This window comes from Dermacentor andersoni, chromosome 9 (assembly GCF_023375885.2).
Source record: "Dermacentor andersoni chromosome 9, qqDerAnde1_hic_scaffold, whole genome shotgun sequence".
NCBI classification, from domain to species: domain Eukaryota; kingdom Metazoa; phylum Arthropoda; class Arachnida; order Ixodida; family Ixodidae; genus Dermacentor; species Dermacentor andersoni.
This window is the reverse complement of record NC_092822.1, coordinates 104,087,164-104,111,074: the sequence shown is the minus strand read 5'-3', so window position 1 is coordinate 104,111,074 and position 23,911 is coordinate 104,087,164. Positions and strand designations below refer to the sequence as shown.

The following is a 23,911-nucleotide window of genomic DNA, read 5'->3' as shown; positions in this document are numbered from 1 at the left end:
TGCACTGACTAGGCCCCCAGCAAGTCCTGTTAGGCTTTCTTTTCAAATGTCTTTAACGGTTGGCCGAGTGATGATGGTGGCTGCCCACCCGTGTAAGAGCCGCCGCACTGCTGTCACGGATGTTCTGCCGCAGAGTCTCCATGTCGATCTCCGTCTCCTGATCGATGATGACCCGAGAGCGGCGGCGGCGGCGACGTACTGGCTCCCCGGATGGTGGGGACCCGGGAATGCGGCGCCTCCCTGCAGGCACGCGTCAACTCTCTCTATAGTAGGCGACAGCCTAAACATGCAGGGGCAAACACAATCGTTGTCCAACTCGAAAAGAATCTGTACAGATGCACCAGATAAATATACCTTCGCTAACATTTTTTGGCATAAAACCAGAGGTGAACGTCTCTCAAGGTCATTATCGCAATTCAGGTTACTGTCACAATGACCGACAGACTTAATGTCATGCAAGACTATAAAGCCTCACCTTTTGAAAGCAAATTATGTTTTAGAGGAAACCTAAACAGGAGGGTACTATTACCACGTTAACAAGGATATACCAATTAAACTGCGTTAGTAGATTGTGCTTCTGCAAGAGCACTGGTGGGAACGACCCATGTGCCTTTTGGAGCCCATTTCGCAACTGGAAAAATTATGATTTAGAGCAGACATCGGAGCATGAAAAATTACAATTTGGAGAAGATCTTGTAGGAGTCAACAATGATGATTCCGAATGGTTATCGGCCAGATATTATTGCTGCAAGTCAGAAATGGTTCCAGAGTACCGGCACGCATCATTGCGAATATTCTCGAGGAAGGTAATCCACGTAAGTGACCACTCACAAATTACAACCACCCCATGGCCACACTATGCCAACTAGCATGCTCGAAAAAGAAAATACCGCATGCTTCGAGCGGTAAAGCAAGCCACAAAAAGGCACAAAAGCTCACAGCAATAGTCACGTGGCTTGCAGGAAGGCCATTTGAGCAATTTCATTTTACGCCTACGACGTCTAGCTAGTAAAATGGCCAAGCTAGAAATCCACTGCATTACAAGAACACACAGATAAACTCGACACAGCAAAGCAGCTAATAATATGCACGAAGATATGCTTTAGTTTCCCGAGTGCAGCGTAACACAGCCTCCGCACCGAACGTGCAAAGTGTGCGTGGTCGGTTGAGGAACTCTTATCCTACCCAGGCTACGCCGCTGGTGTGAAGCATGAATGCGGGACATGCCAACAACGCGCGATGGGCTGAGCGTGCAATACTAGACCGGACAGTATTCATCCTAAACTATGCACGACCCGCGAATATGGCGTACAGTTTTCTAATGGCTGACCACAAACATGTGTGAGCACATATTGGATTGGATCAGCTCAGTGACCCCTTTAGCTCATTTAGTTTTATGAATGACAAAAGATGCGACGGCACTCTTTACATAAGGTGGCGGCGACTGCCTGACCGCAACTTCTCTTCATAATAGCCTCCGAGATCACACAGCACGGCTCGTCCTGGAGCAGCTTTGGAGCAGTTTGTCTCATTTGGAGCATGGATGTAGCAGCCTTAACGGAATGTAGCAGAGTGGAGCAATTGCAGCAGCATTCCCACCACTGCAATAGCTAAGCAGCCACTCTTTCCTTGTGGAGAGGTGTCACATAAGCGAGATAGACAAAATCTAAGATAGGCGGCGAAGAAGTCCCAAAGTTTCAGCAAAAGCTTTTGACGACACATATTTTCCCAACATCTACTCAAGTGTACCGTATACTCCTGTGTAAAACTCGAACCCTTGTATAAGGCGCACCCCTTGAAAGCAGACACTCATGCAAAAAAAAAATAATAATAATAATAATAAGAATATTTAGGTAGCACTTTCGTATAAAATTCACATGTTTCACGAGTTGTGGGTTCGCAAGCACGCACATGTCTTTGTCTTGAAATACCTTAATTACCTGATTTTGAAGCGCTGAACTAGGGTACTACACACCACTGATCTATACTGGAGATGTTCCCATGCCTCGCGTTCCCGCACACAATAGCGTGTGTGCGGATTCACAAGGCACCGAGTATAAAAGGTGAGCTAGGGGCAATATCGAGCAAGCCTCTCTCTCTCCCTCAACGCTTTCTTGTGCTCTCTTTATCTCTCGCAGTGGGCCGGCACCCGCTTCCATCAACAGTTGTCAGGCTGGCGAGGCAGAAGCACAAATTGAAAGTCCACCCAATCTAGTAGAAAAAAAAAAGAAAGAAAAGAAGAAAAAAAAATCCTAAAGTCAGCTTCAGCGTAACAGTTTTTAATGTCAGCGTTGCCGCAATGCTGCCCTGTCATGCGGTAAAGCATACAAACGCCACGAATGTGGATTTGGTTTCGTATCTGATAGCACCACGCAGGCACTTTAAGGAAGAAATTTCATGGAAAAAAGGCAGGTGTTAGAATGGGGAACCCACTGTAATTAATTCTTTATAAGCTACTGTTTTCGATTGAAAATCTTCTTCAGGCAGGCCAAAAATAGGTGTTCTGGACGAGAGAAGACGTGCATTCGACGCATTCACTGTGCCCCAGGCACCGCCAAGACAGATGCTGCTGCTAGGGGAGTCACGAACTGCGGTCACCATTGGGTCGGGTGCATACGTTACGGCTAGCCAAGTTTGAATTACCTGGTGAAGGCTAATTTCAGGATCAAAATAACAAGCTATATGGGTGCCGGCCAGGACTTTCGGTCGGGTGAAATTAACCAAAAATTGGAATTAACAGGTGTTGCATTAACAGAAGTCTATTGTACACAATTTCAATATAACAAAATTTCACTGCCACTGTGAAGAACTACAGAGACAATAAATGAAAACTTCCGCGGATGCAGACCGTGAAATGGTTGAATTCCGTGCGGCTGCTTGCAAAGGCATATTTCAAATCGAACGCTGCGGGACCGAGAGTCCCTGTCAACACGTAGCAGTGTCATGCTTTGCATAAAGTACAAGTGCAATAAGACCTCATCGTGCCCCATGCCCTGAAAGCTTTAGGTGCGAGTGAAAGCGTGCACGAGTGAGCCGAGAAGGATGGCGGCTTGATTAGCAACACCTTCTCATGCGACCAAGGGGTAAGGGGAGTAGGGAGCGAGCTCACAATAGCACGACCAGGCGTGCGTCTCCATTTCTAGCGCAGCCGTGGCTGCACATCGCTGTCGGCGTGGCTGAGCACAAACGCAAAGTCTGGGCAAGCTGAGATAGCATGGCATCGTGGACCGACTCCCACACATGTAGTGTTGATAATATCTCCCACACCATCAGCTGTGGGGGTCATCATCATCAGCCTGGTTACGACCACTGCAGGGCAAAGGCCTCTCCCATAGGTGTAGATGTATTCCCTTACCACTTCCAGTACCTCGCTACCTATCGTAAACTGCTGTTCTCTTCCGAGACTGTTAAAGGGACACTAAAGGTTACCAGAAACTCAAGTTAAAGTGGTACAGCAATGTTCTAGAACGTCTAAGGCGTCAATATAATCGCGAACAGAGCTTTAGTAACCGAGAAATTGAGGTAAATGCATGACACGATTTGAGACCCCCCAGCGACATTCCGGTACTAGCCCGATGACGAAAGCACTCCTCATAATTTGTGTTACTAATACTCAACTACTCGTATTAAAAATATCATTTCATTTGATTATAAGACGGAAAGAAATGCTACTTGTCTACGTCTATTCGATTCTAAGAAAAAATAACATTTTGAGGTTACCCTTCAGTAATATGGGTGTTCGAAAGGTTTCGTTTTCGCTCGACTGTGCGCGCTCGACTCTGCGCCGCGCACGCTTTGGAGTTTCAGTAGTTTCGTTATCGCGTCGTGCTGTGAGGGTTCTGCTGGCTCGCGAAAGTTTCATTTGGAACAAGCAGCGAGAATGCCACGTCCATGTGATGTCGTGGGAAGCCCTCGTTGCTTTCCCGCTCCGGAGAGCCGGTGTCGAGGCCGCCGTCGTAGTACGCAACGACGCCGGCAGTGCGAGCCCTCAGCAGCAGGTCGCGCTCGTCGGTGTTCAAATCGCTGAAGTTGAGCCCACCATCGCGAGCCAATCTGTCGGTGTCAGGGTCCATTGCGACGAGCGTCGAAGTTTGCGTCATAGAATGAAGTACCAGCTTATGGGCGCCTTGCGCTGGAGTTTGAGGTATAGTAGCGGCGCCTGGTGGCGGTGCGGGAAACGACATCTGGGTCGTGCCAGCTTGGGTCGTATTGAGCCCTGGCTGTGGCGAAGCACGATTCTAGGCCGAGTTTTGCGTCGATTCGCACTTTTTTATGCCCTGTTGCAAGTGCGAAAAGGCTCGTCACTTCTCACAGACCACGCCGACCACGCTGCGAGCTCGCCGCAGCCTATAGTTTAACGAAAACGGACTCTCCGTGTGCCGTGGGACGTAATGTGGGACGTAATTCGTTTCTCTTTCCGCTAGCCACCATACTCCCGGTTTCGCTCTGCTGTCGGCTCTGTCTTGGCTCTGTTTCTGGCCGCGCGTTTGCGTTTTGCGCAGAAAAGCCGTAGCGCCGTCTGCGGACGCCGTTCTACTCACCGATGGCGCAACGTCACTATGAGACCATGATGTCAGTACTCCTCGATCGGAGGGCGGGCCATTTGAACTGCGCTAGAGGTACGCGGACGCTTCAGAACGCATTTTCTCTTAAAATAAGTCTCTCCTTGGCACGAAACAAGCGTTTCGAGGTTTCTGTGATGGTATTTCAACAGTCCACGTTGACTTAATAGTAACCTTTAGTGTCCCTTTAAGCATTGCTTTAGGTTTCTGCAGATTAATTTTTAGACCCACCCTTCTGCGTTGCCTCTCCAGGTCATTGAGCATGCATTGCAATTGGTCCCCTGAGTTACTAAGCAAGGCAATATCATCAGTGAATCGCAGGTTACTAAGGTATTCTCCATTAACTCTTATCCCCAATTCTTCCCACTCCAGGTCTCTGAATACCTCCTGTAAACACGCTGTGAATAGCATTGGAGAGATCGTATCTCCCTGCCTGATGCCTTTCTTTATTGGGATTTTGTTGCTTTCTTTATGTAGGACTATGGTGGCTGTGAAGCCGCTATACATATCTTTCAGTATTTTTACATACGGGTCGTCTACACCCTGATTCCGCAATGCCTCCATGACTGCTGAGGTTTCGACTGAATCAAATGCTTTCTCGTAATCAATGAAAGCTATATATAAGGGTTGGTTATATTCCGCACATTTCTCTATCACCTGACTAATAGTGTGAATATGGTCTACTGTTGAGTAGCCTTTACGGAATCCTGCCTGGTCCTTTGGTTGATGGAAGTCTAAGGTGTCCCTCATTCTATTTGCAATTACCTTAGTAAATACTTTGTAGGCAACGGACAGTAAGCTGATGGGTCTATAATTTTTCAAGTCTTTGGCGTCCCCTTTCTTATGGATTATGATTATGTTAGCGTTCTTCCAAGATTCCGGTACGCTCGAAGTCATGAGGCATTGCGTATAAAGGGAGGCCAGTTTTTCTAGAACAATCTGCCCACCATCCTTTAACATATCTGCTGTTACCTGATCCACCCCAGCTGCCTTCCCCCTTTGCATAGCTCCGAAGGCTTTCTTTACTTCTTCCGGTGTTACTTGTGGGATTTCAAATTCCACTTGACTATTCTCTCTTCTATTATCGTCATAGGTGCCCCTGGTAGTGTATAAATCTCTATAGAACTCCTCCGCCACTTGAACTATCTCATCCATATTAGTAATGATATAGCCGGCTTTGTCTCTTAACGCATACATCTGATTCTTGCCTATTCCTAGTTTCTTCTTCACTGCTTTTAGGCTTCCTCCGTTCCTGAGAGCATGTTCAATTCTATCCATACTATACTTCCTCATGTCAGCTGTCTTACGCTTGTTGATTAACTTGGAGAATTCTGCCAGTTCTATTCTAGCTGTAGGGTTAGAGGCTTTCATACATTGGCGTTTCTTGATCAGATCTTTCATCTCCTGCGATAGCTTACTGGCATTCTGTCTAACGGAGTTACCACCGACTTCTATTGCAGATTCCTTAATGATGCCCATAAGGCTGTCATTCATATCTTAAACACTAAGGTCCTCTTCCTGAGCTAAGGCCGAATACCTGTTCTGTAGCTTGATCTGGAATTCCTCTATTTTCCCTCTTACCGCAAACTTATTGATCGGCTTCTTATGTACTAGTTTCTTCCGTTCTCTCCTCAAGTCTAGACTAATTCGAGTTCTTACCATCCTATGGTCACTGCAGCGCACCTTACCGAGCACGTCCACATCTTGGATGATGCCAGGGTTAGTGCAGAGTATAAAGTCTATTTCATTTCTAGTCTCGCCATTCGGGCTCCTCCCCGTCACTTTCGGCTAACCCGCTTGCGGAAGAAGGTATTCATTATCCTCATATTATCATGTTCTGCAAGCTCTACTAATAACTCTCGCCTGCTATTCCTAGAGCCTATGCCATATTCCCCCACGGACTTGTCTCCAGCCTACTTCTTGCCTACCCTGGCACTGAAGTCGCCCATTAGTATAGTGTATTTTGTTTTGACTTTACCCATCGCTGATTCCACGTCTTCATAGAAGCTTTCTGTGGTATCCTGTGTTAGCTTCTGGTTTCGGTTTTGGGTCGTTTACGTCAGGGCGCCACTCAGCGCCAAATGCTGTAAGTTGCCTCCTGCTTCCCCTCGGAGAAATAAAAGAGCATTCTTTGTCTGGTCCCCGACCGAAGCAGTCCGGCTCTTTCTTGCGCCGCTGCACGCTCCCGCCGTTTAGGCCTCATGCTGTAAACCCTCCGTCCGGCCCCCTGTCGAAGCTACAACACTTTCAACTTCCTGGTCATCATGACTGGATGTAGGGGCGTAGACCTGTACAACCTTCATTTTGTACCTCTTATTAAGTTTCACAACAAGACCTGCCACCCTCTCGTTAATATTATAGAATTCCTGTATGTTACCAGCTATATCCTTATTAATCAGGAATCCGACTTCTAGTTCTCGTCTCTCCGCTAAGCCCTGGTAGCACAGGACGTGCCCGCTTTTTAGCACTGTATATGCTTCTTTTGTCCTCCTAACTTCACTGAGCCCTATTATATCCCATTTACTGCCCTCTAATTCCTCCAATAGCACTGCTAGACTCGCTAGATAATGTTCTAGCGTTAAATGTTGCCAGGTTCAGATTCCAATGGCGACCTGTCCGGCCTGTCCGGTGAAGTGGACTTGAAAGCGTGGCTGGTTTTGCTTCGTACCGCTGATGTGAAGATATCGTCGCCACGGCATGAGACTGTATCTATTGTCGCCGACTCTCAGATTCGACAAAATTAAATTTTTTTTTATTAAAATGTTTTCTTCGATTGTCTGATAATTCAGAAAATTTTGCTACCCCTTCCGTGTAAGAAAAGCCATCGGCGATTGCACAAGTATTTGCCTAAAACATCTATATATAACAATATTTCAATATAACGAAGCGAACTGCCGATTTTATAGACTTGTTGCATCGAGGTCTAGGTGCTTCCCTCACCCAGCCTATACCCATTCAGGATCCTCACCCAATTGTGGGAGAGGGGGCTTTAGACACCTTGTCAAGAAAAGCAGTTGTCGTCCTGGTGAACACAAGCCCCCTTGTCAGAATGTTGGCCACAGGCCAACATTCCGACATTCTGGCAACATTCTGGTTCATAGGTGGGCTTGCTGGTACGATGACATAATGTGGCAAACACTCGAGGCAAAGACAAGAAGTAGACAACACTGACTCTGTGCCGTCCATTTTTTGTCCCACATTTGCACTGTCAACGCTGTATTATGCTGTGCCGTGTTGTATGGCTTGCGAACTAACTTGGTCTCGGGGCAGGAGGCGCTGCAGGGCTCGGCGCCCGCTCGGGCTGTGCCGCAGCATCGACGTCTGGCTGGACCAGAGGAGCGCTAGCATCAGCGGACAACTCGGCCTCGGGAACAACGGGCATGGCCTCCTCCAACTCGTCCTCGGCCGCCCTCAGTTCGGGCTCGGCTCCGGTTGGCGGCTCAGTCGGCCCTGCTCGAACGGCCTCGACCGGCTCACTTACGGCGGGCTCTCCCGTTCTCGGTGACCGGCTGCTCGCACGATGCGTTCGCGGAAGAGGGGGCGTCCGGCTTTCAACCCTAGAAGAGACAGTCACTATTATTGTGACAGCAATCACAGTAAAACCTCGTCGATACATTCCTGCTACGTAAGTTTTCCAAGCACCAACATTTACAACGGAGAGCACAAGAAATGACCCAATAGAGTTACGCTCATTTATTAGTGGTTCATACATTCCCAGAAAACATAATTTTTCAGCATCAACGTTCAGTACGTCACCAAACTGCAATCGTATATGTTTTCTGGCCACTAAAAATGCGCGAGGTGCATGCCCGAGAAAAGTATATAGCTGCCCACCGCAGCATCACCGCAATACTCGCCCGCTCGTCTCACATCAAAACGCCAGCACGGACTAAGTTTCTCATTTCGGTACCAGCAAATCTTCTCCAGGGTCGCATGCGACACTCACAGCAATCACCACCAGTCCTATTGCGATAAGCATGTTCGCCTATCTGTTTCACAGCGCGTGGTGCCATTGGAAGTGTAGCAAACGCTTTTAATAGGCAGTAACCGAAACGCACCGCCGTTCCCTGCTGCAGACTGTGATTGTATATGTTTTCTGGCCGCTAGATCCCATGTGAACAAGAAAAGGCATGCGCAATCGAGAACAGCATAGTGTAGCTGCCCGTCCCACGTGAAAACGACGGCGCACAGTTTCTTATTCTGGTACCAGTAAATCTCCGCCCCGGTCATCGCATGCCGCACTCACAGCTATCGCCACCAAACCTATGTTGGGATCAGCATCTTCACCTATCTGTTTTACAGCGCGTGGCGCATAGTGCCATTGGCAGCGTACTGCACACTTTTAGTAGGCGATAACACAAATGCACCACCGTTCCCTGCTGCAGGTGGCACGATGTGGGCATCACATTCCGCTTTGGCTACATCTGGCGGCGCCCACAAGCTCAATTTAATTTCGTTTCCCCGTTGTCCTTTTTAAAACACCACGCAATAGGGAAACAACAGAGCGCGTCTCAGGCTGCCAGAGCAGCACCAGCTCGATGCGCGTCGGTGTCTAGTGGCACAACAATCCGCACGACTCTTCGCATTACGTAGGTGTCAATAGTTGAGTCTGTCAAATTCGAATCATACGTATTCCCGGTTAGTACGTTTTTTTCTCGAATTTTTTACCCTAAAACGTATGAACGAGGTTCTACTGTATATGGGCACTCCAAGCGCATTTCTGCCATCGCTCGGGCATCGGCGTCGCCATGAGATCCTGTATTGATCGTTCTTGCGGAGCAGTTCGTTCTAGGAAACGAGATGGCACCTTCGACGGCGCACCGCACGTCGCTTCAGCGATGTCACACAAATAAGGAACCATTACCACTTCCACCTTGCTTCTGGCGATCAACTGTCGGAAATGCAACTGAGTTTTCACTAACACAGTGTGCTCCAATCATACCGGATTGATTCATGTAGATCGAAGACATGTGAAGTACAGTCGCCGACCGATTTTCCGGACTCCAAAAATTCGGACATGCCCGATTATTCAGTCAGCTTCGCGGCACCACCATTCTCCCCATAGACCGTAATGTATAACAACTGCCGAAAGTTTGGACACCTTGCAACCCCGCGTCTGATTTTTCGGACACTCCTTGTGCCAACTCGATCGAGAGCATCATGCACCAACTCTGACCGGCGCATAGTTCGACTTGCTGAACGCCATTTTTTTTTTGAACGGAGCCTCCTTGCTGCCCCACGAAGTGGCGCTACTGGAAATCTCCGCTCATCATCATTGTTTCTGCCTGGTTCGATAGAGTGGTCGTACAGCAGTTCCGGTTTCAGCTTAGTAAGCCATGTCAAGACAATCCAGCAGCTGATTTGTTTCTTTCGGGCACGACGCTGCGAGCAGCACGTTTTTCGTTTGTGCGACTGGTGTCGGCACGGTGGTTTGCGTTGTGTGCTGTGTCGAGGTTTCGGTGATCCAACGCGGCGTACGGAAACATCGCGTCAAGTGTCTAATGGCACCGACAGTGCCCGCGCAGACTGCGCTGGGGAATGCCGGCAAGCGGGTGCCGGGAGGCCTAAGATTTGTCGCCTTCCGATGTGCTCCCTACTGACTCGGAAAATGTTCTGCCGAGACCTGCGCAGATTCCGGACACCGTCTCATTTGACAGTTTCACAGGTGCTGACACTGCTGTACTGACATGCGCAGAACTCGACGACGGCGAGATCATTCGTCAGGTTTCTGCTGCTCCGCCGGACGATGACTCCGAGTCGGAAGATGACGCACCATGTGCTACGCTGCCGTCGCATGCGAAGCGTGCACAAGCAGTGACTGTGCTTTCAGCCGCCTATAGTGACCGTACAACCCTCTCCGAGATTCAGGCTTATCTGATTGCGTGTAAACGGAACAGCGTGCAACGGCGCACTCCCGATTTCTTCAAGCCTACTGCCAAGCCCGAATAAGTGCGTGGAAATAAAGGTTTTCATTTTTTTTTTTCTTAATCTGCTTTTTTGGACCCTGTTTATTCGGACATTTCCGCAGTCCCCGTGAGGTCCGAATAAACGGTCGGCGACTGTAGTTGGCTCTAAAAATAGTGACTGGCATATAAGGAAGGTAATGAATCTGTGTAGCCAAGTTCGCGGACCGTTTCTGCAACTGTCCGTGCATGTTACCGGCACCTCAAGATGTACGGCTTTCTTCCAGGATACAGAAATTCGCTCATCTGCCAGCGTTGTATCGCTAACCTCCAAGGTAGTATTTCAGCCCCGAAACGCCGGCAAGAGTGAGTACCGCTCGTTAAACAATCACAAAGGGAGTAGCGCCGCTTTCTGTCCTAGTATGTTTCGCACACAGCATCCACACACATCTACCCCAACTGGCACAGAAACTTACGCCCAACCTATCACCAACGTGTGAATAAGTGAATGGAGAATGGACACACACTTAATTTACGTGCATGTATATGTACAATAAATGACAGACTACACCGATAGCGCACGAATCGTCGAAGTTGAATGTTTCGTGATGTTCCACAAGAGCAAGTTACTAGTGATAATACATCTTACCTACAAAGTATTACATACAATGTACAAAACAGCTATGTTTCAAGCTTTGCATGCAGCGAGAACAAATCTATTGGAACAGAGCACATCCGCAAACGATTAGGCAGAAATAATCAGGTAGAGACTGCCCCAAGGAAACTTACCAAGTCAGAAATGTGACAAACTGCTTCTTCAAAATATTTCCCAAGTAAAGAACAAAGAGCAAAACACAATAATCCTGATTCAATTCACTAGAAGAAAGTTTGGATAGCTTGGAATACATATCTAGCCTCACTTTTAAAACAAGCACAGTATACGCTGTTCATGCCATTTGGCTTCTGAAGCGTATTTGCATGTTCTCTCAAGCTGTGGCCAAAGCTTTGTGTCGTTCACCCAGTTGCTGTATACGACATCTCCCGAAACACAAGTTTGCTAAGCCGCACTGGCATCATACACACCCACTGTAAACGTGGAGGCAACGGAGGCAGTTTTGAGGCAAGCAATGGATGCATCACCACATGATCAAACATGGCAGCACCCACGCGGTCGCTGCAAAAAGCATCAATAAAGTCCAAGGGCGATAACACAGTCGTCACGTGGCTTACACTTCATGTGCGAGTGAAGGCATGCGAGGGGAGCTATCAGTGCAGCAAAGGGATGAGACACATGTAGGCCCCGTGAATTCAGCTGTAAGTTGAGGGGTGGTAGCCGCAGAGTTCGGGGCATCGTAAGCGCCAAAAGTGGAAGTAGTGGAGTCTATGTAAACATCCAAAATAAAATTTGAAAATGTGCACCCGGTGACCTTCAGTAGAAGGAGCGTTGTGGGCTTGACCCGATCTGCCGTAGCATTCGCAGTATGGCACTGAAGAAGGAGCGGAAGTACCATGGATGGGATCAAAGGCGATCTTTTATTGTCAATAACTCTGCTTCTTCTGAACGCAAAGTAGTACTTATGCTGCAATGTACGTGTGAAATAGGCTATTTTAACTTCAAATGCACTTCTCGGCTTCCATAAAGAGTTTCAGGGCGACTTTAACGTGGGTACATGAAAAACTTAAAGCAACTATTCAAATAAAATGATTTAGTTAAAACGAGTTTCCTGAACTAATTTTATCAAGTCTCATGCACCTAATTAAATAGCAGAAAAAATCCTGAAAGAAAAAAAAGCCATGTTTGTTCTTAGTGGTTGTTTAACTGCTACAACTGTTACTACTACTTATTACCCAAATCCTAGCTGAAATAAGACTAGAACTGCAAAAGCAAACAAGGATGCTGAAAATCGGCCAGATACTGCCATGCTTGTACTTACCGCATTCCTTTTTGCATCCTCATAGGATTCTTTGTCCCAGCATAGGATGTCGAACTGTACCAACTAGTTTTCCTAACCGAGGATGTCCTACCTGGGGATGGGTGAGATGGGCCGGGCAGGTTCTTCCACAGTTGCTTGTGGAGAGGCGGCTGTCGATCCAGCACCAGGTGCCTGCTCTCCTTTGTGTAGTGCCATCAGCTTGTCCAGCTCATCCAGAATGTCTCCTCCGTCTTCAACCTGCGGAGAGGACACGTGGGACATGGCAACACATGTGGCATGCTCCGATCACTGCACATGAATGCGTGCTGGCTCGAACCACCAGGGTAAATCAATTGATGTGATACAACACTGTAAAACAATGCATCAGCCATTGCAGACAAAGTTCTACGGGAGATAAAAAGATGTTGGAGTCTATGTGAAGTGAAGCCTTAGTCAAGCAGTGCGCAGTAAACCGCATACAACAGTTATGCATAATATTGTGCTTACTTTCATCATATGCAACTTGTTATCTCCTGCAATGCTAATGTTTATTCACCACTTAGGTCCCAACTCCAATACTGTGAAATTTTAACGTTTATAAACTGCATCACTGACAAGTTATGCTGAAATGTAAAAATCATAGCAGGCGGATGCAGTGTGAGACCTTTATGCAGTGATGTCCCGAGGATGATGGCAATGTGTGACGTTTATTGAGGAAGGAATGGTGATGACAGGTGTATGCACAGAGAACCATCACTAAAGCTAGCTCATTTAATGACCCAGTACTTATTGTGTCACAGTGGCACATCCCCCATTCTGGAGGATTGGCCAAGAATGGACACACATGCAGTGGCATGTATCGTATGACTAAATCGAATAAAATCAGGTAACTCAAGGCACCTGCTGAGCATAACACACTACTCTATTAAGGGGATGGTCTCCTTTAGAGGTACGTACAAGCCAACATTATAGACCCTTTTCATGTATACAAACAGAGTTCCCAAAATACTTCCAGTTAAGTCCTCTGAACAACACAAGTTACAAAAGCCTATAAATATACAGAACTTTACAGCTGGCACCAGTTTTGCTGCAGAATTAGAGAATGTTTGAAAATTGAACTTTTTTTGTCCTTACATTTAAGCCTCGATATAACGAAGTCAGTAAAATCGGCAATTTGCTTCGTTATATGGAAATGTCTTTCAAGTTAGACCTTTCTTGCAAAGAAGTACAGTCGCCCATCGATTTTTCTTAGACGTAAAGGGGCTGCTGAATTTCTCAAATTATTGGACAACTGAAAAAAATTCGCACCTCCACATGAAAGCCGAACCGCTGACTACGACAGCAGATCAGTAGATAGCTGTACGAAGTAACGATAGTAGCTTATCAGCCGTATAAACTTGTATAAACATTCGCTTATTAACTAAATTAACAACGATAGAATGTGTAAGCATGACTGAAGAATGACATAGGAAGAAATAGACACAAGAAGACAGCGCTGTCTGTGTGTGTCTGCTTCTTTCTACGTCCTTGTTCAGTACACATTCTATCCTGGATTCAAACTAACTAGCCCGCCAATGCGTTTTAACTAAATTAACAAGCACAGTGTCACTTGACCACAGGCAAACACGAACAACGCAGAAACTCAGAAACTTGCTGTCAAAATTCTGGAGTGAGGAATCGCAGCAGCAGCAAGCGAATCAACCTTCATGGATCTCTTGTTTCAACGCCGACGAAAGGTCGAAAGCACACCTCTCCTTTAAATAGCAGAAATAAAGTTTATCACCACCACCATCACGTGGCCAACGGCGTAGTAGACGTCGTGGTTTACGCTGTACGGAGTGGCAGGCAAGGAGGCACCGTAGCAGCCGCTGGAGAAGAACGCCTCTCCTCCCTCACCTGACCCCCCTGCTACGCGTGGCACAGAAGAGGGCACGCATCAGGGCTGCCTTCCACGCTCGCACACACGAGATTGAACGGCGTTCACCCACTCACCCTCCCACGCTTTCACTCGAACATACAGCATACGGCGCGCGGCGACGATTTAGCGCCCTTCGGCTTTATACGGAACCTCACAGCGACGGCAGAAATGCAGCTGGAGTGTCCATAAATTGCTATCACAATAAAAGCAAATTTGAATGAGAAAACAGTTCACTTGGTTAAATTTGCGAGTCGGCGACAAACGATACGGTTTCGTGCCACGTACGTCGACATCTTCACATCTGCAGTAAGAATTGCACGAAGCCAGCCACTCTGTCGTGTGCAATGGGACAACGCTATTGGGAAAAGCGCTGTCAGCAGGGAGCGAATGCTTGTTCTGCCTCTCGCTCCAATGGGTAATCGAAACTCGTGAGTGCACAACCTCAAATACTAAACGTGCAGGAAAACAGTTTACATGGTGCCACGCCATCTCAGCTGTGCTTACTGCCATGCACAGCCACGACCGAGAGGCATGCCAACTTAAACCCCGCGCCGTCGCGCGCGGTAACGCGATCAAGCGCGCGCGAGGGGGCGGTAGCTCCAGTAGCACCTTCTCAATCGTCGTTGCTGCTGTCAAAAGCTCAGCTGTGGTCTTCAGGGGGTTGCTGATCAGTTCGGCAAAAAGTTCTTGTATCACACCCCGTATCAGGAAACTGACTTTTTCTCCTCAGACATTTCCAGGTCAGCGTGTCGGAAAAGATGGGTCATCTCATCCGCGAAGATGACGATGTTCACATTGGGCAGCTGCCCTCGGGTTTCCAGCCGAGCTTGCACTTGCTCTTTGCGCACGACACACATGAAGGTCTGTAGGAAGTAGCACCGAAATAGGTCCCATGTTCTTAAGGTGGTTTCTCGATTCTGGAATCTTGTCCTGGTGGTGTCTTCCAATGAGAAGAAGACATGGCTTAGCTTGTCTTCGCTGTTGCAGTTGTTAAACATAGCGATGCTTTCGTATGTTTCCCGCCAGTTTTCCAGGTCTTCATACCATAATCCTCAGAAGGTCAATGGCTCCCTGGGCTGTTGCAGCGAGATGGGTGACACTGGGCCTGCCATTGTGTTTGTTGACTTGGCCACGGTTTTTCCAGTTTTCTCAGGTAGAAGTCCATACTCCAGGGGCAGGTTTTATAGCCTGCAGCTTGCTCGATGGTCCAGGCTGGTGTTGTCTTCGGTGTGTGGGCTTGACGGTGGCGTCCGGTACATGAACCCAAAAGCACCTCCACCAGATGTCACATTGTAGTGACATCTGGTGAAGAAAACAGTAACTATGAATGACAAAACTAACTTTTTATTGGGCGAGCCAGTGCCCACAAAAGCAGGTTACACTCAAAGCACAACGATAACAGCAAGCACAGTCAGCGATCACCGAAACCTGATCTGCGGGGCAAGCGCGTCGGCTCTTATACATGAGTCATCAAAGATTCCAGGACAATCACTGGTGCCTGCATGTCTTCTAGAAAGTACTACACAATTTGCATCACGCATACAATGAGATTACGCAAGGTTCAGTGACAACATATGTTATAAAACTGAGATAAGTCAGCATGACAAGGTAGCCATCCTTGTTTTTTCTCACTTCCTCTTCTCCCAACTTTTCCTCTTCTTCTTCCACCTTCCCCCCCCCTCTTTTAAGTCTCACCCCTCATGGGGTCATACGGAAGCATGTTGCTCACAGCTGCAACCTCTAATTGTCTACAATTCATATACCCAACCGTCTTAAGTATGCCTTGCTGCACACGCGTTTTCACGACCTGGAATGGACCAAGAATGTTTATGTCGGTTCCTGGTAGTCCCTTTCAGACAAGAACAAAGTCGTTTAACTGGATTTCAGGTATATGTCCACAATGTCTCTTCTCGAACTGGCATTTCATCGCTTCATGATACCTGCTGCACTCCACGATCGTTTTTGTTCTTTCCAGTAGCTAAGTTTGTCTGAAATTCCAAGCTCCTGTTCGGCGGACAGTTTAAGCATTTTACCATACTTGGTGAAATCTGAGCTACATCGAAAGCTTGTAGTATGTGTCCTGTTACGGTGTGCAAAGCCTGCTGCTAGGCAGAACTTCCATCCTCCTCGGAAATTTGGGTACATTGACATAAACTCCTTTATGCCACGGATCTCCGCCAATCCACTGGCTTGGAAGTGATACGGAGAACAGCACCGCAGCACAACCCCGCGACTGTCTGCCCACAGCTGAAGCTTGTTGCTCATGAATGCACGTCCATTGGCAGAGACTATGACCTTTAACTTCGAAAACATCACTCGGTCAAGACGGGCAATAAAACTATTTGTATCTTCTTCTCAAAGGCGTGCAGCTACCATTCTTGTGCACTGGTCAATTGCCACTAGAAATGACTGTGGTTGGCACACGCCTTCAACTCAGAAAAAGAAAAAGATCCAAAGCACCATAATGTGATGCCTGTGTTCATCTCGAACGGCAGGCTGAAATCAGGTAGAGTTAGTACTGGTTTAGACGAGATCGGTGCACCAGTTCTTGACTGACTACTTCACAATCATCAGACTAAATAAACTAACAAACTTTTTTTGTCAGCTCAGTCAGGCACTTTGTCATCATCGTTGCAAAATCCTCAATGAAAGCCCTGATGTGGCTTGCTAGTCCAAGGAAAGCTCGCAGCAACTAAAGGTCATGCGGCTTCATAAGTGTGGAAATTCAATGTACAGACTCTTGTTTGCTACTTTTGATAGCACCGTCAAACTCTCTACCGAAAAAAAAAAAAAAAAAGACCTTTAGCTGAAAGAAATCACTTTTTTTTTTTTTCATTTATCTTCAGATCGGGATTGCTGCGTGCTTGTAAGACCTTCGCCAGGTGTTCAGTGTGCTCCTGCTCAGACCTCGAATACACAATGATGTCATCAATGCAAACATTGCAAAGAATTCCGATATATGGCTTTAGAACATTGTTCATCATGTATTGAAACCGTGCAAGTGAGTTCTTCCAGCCAAAGGGCAGTCTGTTATATTCATATATGTCGAATAGTGTCACAAAGGCCAAAAACTTTTAGTCTCCTCTGACAGTGGCACTTGTCAGAACCTTTTCCACAGGTCCGAGCAAGAAAAGACCTTACAGCCAGTGGTTTCATTGATGATTTCGTCATAAGTGGCATAGGAAATAAAAAAAAGTCAGTCTGTTTCTTGACCTGCCTGTAATCAGTACCGAGACTAAACGTGCCATCTCCTTGAGGAGTAATGGCGATCGGAGAAGCAAAGGCAGAGGTTGACGGTTACACCAGCATCAAACATCTATATTTCTTCCTTTAACCAATGTTTCTTCACTTGCGATATATTGTAGGTCTTGCGTTTCACTAGCCTTGTTGTGAAGTTCAAATGATAGTTCAAACTTTGACGTGGCCTTTCGATAGCCCCCGATGCACACTAGCCCTGGATACAGCTTGATAACGTCCACCACTGTAGTGGGCTTCCGCTGAAGCTCAGCAAGTGAAACTGGAGACATTTGGCAGTGATCCCGAGTGATGACTTCCCCCATCACAGTAGAGATTAAGTCGCACCTTTTGCATGACTGGGCAAGACAAGAGCAAGTGACATTTTACTTCATCGAGTACGAGAGACTTAGTTAAGGTGCCTTTTCCTTCGTATTTGATCAACCCTTCCACCCACTCATTGTATGTCTGTTTCCTGCCATCGTAACCATACACCATCACAGGACTATCTTTCTCGATACTTAGGTTCGGAATTTCGCTCTTGTTTACAACTATTATCGAAGCTCCACTACCTACTAAAGCACTGACGTCCCTCCTATTTGCTTGCCCAGAAATGTACACAAGCTTCACACAATCGGTAAGGAAAGTGGACTTTTGAAATGAGAGAGGGTGACCTCCTGATGTCCAACTTGGTGACATTTTTATAGTAGAGTCTGTGATCTTCATCGCATGAAGTATTGTAGCCGTTAGAAGCACTCTCTTGATGGTGCAGAGTGAATAAATCTTTCATATTTTCAGGCAAGTGATCAACAGTATGCGGCGTTCGTGGTGCATATATTTCGCTAGTCCTAATATAATCAGAAGTACGAGCAACAAGTCCAATAATGCGAAGTCACATGTAGCAGCCTTCTTTTCTTAAAGTATTATACCGAATGCCAGAATAATATCTGAAGGCTATAGCGCTGTCCCAGCTCTGGAGCTTATTCTCGGAGAAAAACGTCAAAAAGCTGTCTCTCCACTCAGCCCACAGGTGGTGCGCTCTTTCCGTGATTCTCAAGTCATTCCAGGTTTTTGCTATGTCTCGTAAGCGTGAGCGCATATTCGTAACATTGTCAAGGTTTTCTCGCCAACTATTCTGGTCGCACGCATACTAATAGAAACTATGCCAGGCTTGAGCGTTTGCATGTGACGAATCGTCATAAACGTCCTGTTTTACCATTTCCAACGATGACTTCAGGGAATGCTGGAAGTTTCCTGCCACGAGCTCTAGTATTTATTGCTGGTGTTCACTGTTTCTCCGCTTGAATTCCATTATATGATGGAAAATGTATTGTGCACTCTCATACTTTCATTTCAGCCTTGTTCACTCATGCTGGTCGTGCACGCTTATGTTATACCACCAACAGCAAACGGTTGTTCGTGAGCGTTGTGAACAAGAGACCCGGCTCACCTATAACAGCAAACCGTCCTCCATGGGAAAAGTGTGCCTGTCGCTGTCCACGCAGATATCAATAACGTCCAAGCACATGGCTATTGGCAAAACAAAACAGATGAGGTGCACAATACAGGTTCCTGTCCTGTCCTTGACTGTGCCAAATTTGTAATGAAACTGCGATAACAATTCGCGTTGCACGTACAATCAGATTGCACAAGGTTCAGCGACAACATACAATAGAGAGAGCCATCGACAGCATTCGAGAAACTTCCGATACTTGCAGATGCGTCCCGCACTGGGCGATAACATTTAACCTTTGTTAGCTAGTGAAAAAGCGGTCACCCGAGAAAGATAAACACATGTCAATATTGGGGTTTAACTGTATTTGTACTAAGGGTTTGAAAAGCCTGCGAATTATATAGTTTTTTATGCAGATTTCAAACATGTCATTAGTTTGTGTGCAACCACTACAGTCTCGAGTTATCAGAATTGCAAGGAATCAAACCCACGCCCAGCTGACTTATGCCACAGCCACTGTGTCACCACATGAGATTACGTGATCCACAACTTGGGGCGGTAATGCTGATAGCAAACACAAGACATTAATGCATTTACTCATCCTGCAAGTGCTTGTATGTCACAGTGCAAAACAAGAACAAGAACATGAACTCTCCCTGAGGAACAGAGAGCTATTTTCAGCCAGACGATGGACCAGCTAATGGCCTTGTGCACTGACAAGCCAGCCAAGTTTACATTCGTGCTGCCCTAAACATGCGATAACGCTCTATGTAACGATAGAAAATTGAGAACAGCACGCACAGAAGGCAATTGTAGGAGCCAAATGCCGGAAGTTTCCATGCAAAACTAACTACGAATGGAACAGGCAGCCAATTCCTTTAGCTCATTCCCACTGAAAGTACTCTTTTTACCATCAGTGTATGGCACCCTCCCTACCAACTTATTTAACCAGGAGACTAACAGATAGCCGTGCAGTATGTGCTAAGCAGAGAGCATGACATTTCTAGAAGCTTTGAAACAATGTCAAATCATAATGCATTCCGCCACAAATGTGTGCATTTGGCAAGCACAGTGATGCACGATGACCGTTCCAAAACAGACAGCCAACTTAATCAGCTGAACTCGTCAGTAATGTACAGGCAGTAACAAAGGGAGCTAGTTGGCTTAGCGTACTATATATAGGGTGTTTCAGCAGACGCTTTCAAAAAAGGTTGCCTGTGGCAGATATTACAATTCTAGTTCATGAGCAGCTCTACTTGACGAGACGGACATTACTTGCAGAAAAATTTGAAATGCATAATCGACTAATCAACGAAAATTCCCTAATGGCCCATATTAGAATTTACAAATTCTAGCCATAGAGTTGGTTAGCAAGGTGGATCTACTTGGAACGAATTCTCGGAACGTCACCAGTTTAAAGACATGGATTCCTAAGCTTTGTAGAGAAATGCACTAATGTTCCAGTTAATTTGTTAACAAAACGTGGTTTCATGCACTCAAGCACACAAGTAACTGGAACGCCAATGCATTTCTCCGCAAACTTCGGGAATTCATGTCTCTAAACTGGTTACATCCGGAGAAGTCGTTCCAAGCGGATCCACCTTGCTAACTCCATGGCTAGAATTTGTAAATTGCAATACGAGTCATAAGGTAATTAGTTCGAAAGCTAATTTGTGAATTTTTGTTAATTCGCCGATTTTGCATTTCAATTTTCTGTGCAAGTAGCGTCCACCGCTTCCGAGTAGGCCGGCTCATGAACTATATTAAGCTACCAGCCACTGGCAACCTTTAAAACATTTTTAAAGTGTTTGCCAAAACACCCTGTATAAGCGATATAGAGCCGATACGCGAAGACTTTCTAACACTTGTATCCCCCAATATATTTTTTAATGTTAGATGAACAAGGACAACATGCACTAATCAAGTGTCCGCCACGATGTCATGAGGAATTTGTTTGACAAGTGTCATAGCACTCACCCAACATAAGCTGTATTCTGGCTACCTAAGATTTGGCTATAAAGGCTGCATGGTCCGCCTGTGTGGTGAACATTTTCCTTTTCAATTTTCACCCCATCACCGACAGGTACTGCCTGTGTGCTAGTAAACCATTTGACGATCAGAATCTGTCCTGCCTTCTTCATGTTGTGTGCTTCCATTTTTCCAGAGCTGTGAATACGTCAAACTACTAAAACCAACTAGCCCGGCTTTTTGCCTTAACCAGGACTTCCTCAACCGAGGACCCAGGACTTCCTCAACAGAGGTGAAATGCCACTTGCCTCCACAGGGATCGCATCTCTCTCCAGGGCGTCGTCCTGCGTCATGGGAACTTCTTCGCGGAGTGTGATTGTGTCCACGTCCACCGTGAGCCCAAGTGCCCCTGCAGCTTCATCACCTGAAGGCAATATCAGTGGACGAAGTCTGTGCTTAAGAGGAAGCGCGACCTCAGAACAAGCAATGTAAATACACGGATTGTAGAAACCATTTCGTTCGGTATCCACTGCACCCAATTTGGCGAGGTTTGCTGCATGTTATGTTTCCCACAATAATTACCGGAGGGTGCTGCAATCAGTCAGCTACCTTAGCTGGAAATGGCTGGCAGCATGTATTTGTTTATTCATTGTGCTAGCAACTTAAGACATTCTAGTGCTGTCGCATACTTGTTATGCTTCATCTTTTTAATAAAAGAAAAAATCACCTTCTTTCGAAACACATGAAGGCAATGTAAACGTTTGCATTTCTAATGCACTATTTTGCTGAACATGCCTGATTTGCAAAGCCATACAGCCGTTTGAAGTCAGAAAAATGACGTTTAGTCAAGTCCATGTATTAACCATTATATTTCGTTGCTGGCTGAACCAGCATACCTGCAGCTCCCATACACATTAGTGCCAAAGTTCCCTTGTGTAAATTGTTTTTTTTTTCTACATTTGTTTCATATAAAAGAAAAAGTTCATCTACCAACCACAGAGAGTAGATATTTTAATTAAATTACCAATAGTTGTTACAGAAATTGTGACAATTGCAAATAAAAAATAACTCAACCATCAAGTTGACAATGCTAACTCAACAATAAACAACGCTATTGCAAATCTGTGAACTGCCCCTACTGTTACATCTAACGCAGACAAAATTGATGTATCATGTGCCACTGTGAAACATAATACTCGTGAGCAAGACTTTTGGTAGCCCCCAAAACATTGCAACTAGTTCAGACAAAGCGGTAATATCACACACCAAATTTATCCGTTTCAGATGCTCTGGCAGGTGCACTTTAAAGAACTACGATATCTGTTTTTCATGCAGACTTTTAAATTTCTAAGCTTCTTTCTTCAAGCTATTTTGTACATAATCAGATTTTGGCTATTTTCATAAAACTATAAGGCCCCCAAAACAAGCATCTCCGTCCAAGTGAATATATACTATTAAGCTGTTCTGTTAACTCCAACAAATTTCACTCACATCAGTACAGCACTTGAACAATAAAAGCATTTCTGTGCCTCACATGTATATCTGAATAGGGGAATTGGCTAGTTCTCCTCAAGCAAAAGCCATAACAAAAGATCATTAAGCTATGGATAACAAAGCAAAATACCCCATGCAAAACAAAGCAGAAAGAAAAAGGGGAGAGTAAACTACAGGCACATTCCATAGGTAAACCCAGAGCAGTTTTTTGTTCCTCTATATGTGCAAAGAATGCGTGCAAATTCCTATTCTGGATTCAAAGCAAGAAGAAGGTGCATGCTTTTCCAGTTCGGATCAGTTATGCACCCATTCTGTTACATCCACAGGACCACCAGTTATATCTCTACGCATCACATGACCTGGTCATTTCAAGCCTCCCAATCTCAGCTCGGCAATCATGTTGCTCGTCTTTTGCTCTCTTATCCATACTGTCCTCTTCCTGTCTTCCAAAAGTTATGCCTATCAGTCTTGGTTTCGTCACGATTGTTGCATCTTTGGCTTCTTATCATGTACTTTTTGCTATTCTCCAAGCTTCCACTTAGGAATCGAGAATGCCTGCTATATGTGTTCCAAGTTTCCAACAAATTTTTATTTGTCTGGAAACTTAAAATACCTGGTTTCATTACTAATACAGCAGTGCGTTTCTTGTGTTGTAGCTCTGTCGTGTTCACTGCACTCATGCATAAGGTACGAATTAAGTTTCCAACAAATAGCAGCTGCTGTCAACGCCTTTCTCATGTCTGTAGGTCAGACGTGCCAATATTTTATTTACATGTGCGAGAACACCACCATTTTTTCGTGAGCATGTTTTCCTGTTGGCACGTTGTGCATGATGCCGTCCCGTCTCTCGCATATGCTGAACCTTTGTCCGAGCCATTATGCGGGCAACACACCTGCCGGCAAGTCGGCAGTCAAATCCTCGGGAGCTGCAATGGGGTGGGACACCTTGCCAAAGTCGTGCGGCACGTCAGCTGTCACGGTCACACCCTTCCGACGCTTAGCTTTTGGCAAACTGCACGGAAAGATCCACACAAAACACCATTCATTGGAGACCAATCTCTATGTCACAGTAAAACAGTGCAAAAGACAGACAAAACAAGTACAGTAAAACCTCGTTATAACCATATCGCATCCAACACAAAAATACCTTTTATTGCACCTGATAGCAGTTATAAGCATCTATTCGTTACATGCTGATATTGGCTAGGAACATTTCAGACATACTTCAGAATATCCAATAATTTGCAATGTCCATGTTAATTGTGCCGAGGTTTAGCTGCAAAGAAATGTGCTGCATTGCTGAAAGGAAAGGTTATATCAACTTTTAAATTACCGTCCCCCTTATATCCTACAGATATACCAGTATACTTATCACTGTAAGCAACCTTGTGAGGCACAGTGACACAGAAGAACCCACAATAAAACAAAAAGATGCATATTAACGCAAACACAATAAATGCAAGCTA

General features: G+C 45.9%; 1 protein-coding gene across 3 annotated transcripts in view; it reads right to left on the bottom strand.

Annotated features, from left to right (window-relative positions):
* Positions 1–23,911, bottom strand: part of LOC126527901 (uncharacterized) — a 110,891-nt gene that overhangs the window by 39,596 nt on the left and 47,384 nt on the right. For all 3 annotated transcript variants that reach the window (XM_072284267.1, XM_072284265.1, XM_072284266.1), the window contains 5 exons: positions 23,339–23,457; positions 21,260–21,375; positions 12,491–12,636; positions 7,818–8,119; positions 89–240 (listed from right to left, as the gene is read on the bottom strand). In XM_072284267.1, coding sequence (XP_072140368.1) covers positions 89–240; positions 7,818–8,119; positions 12,491–12,636; positions 21,260–21,375; positions 23,339–23,457 — 835 coding nt within the window. The remainder of the gene's footprint in view (positions 1–88; positions 241–7,817; positions 8,120–12,490; positions 12,637–21,259; positions 21,376–23,338; positions 23,458–23,911) is intronic.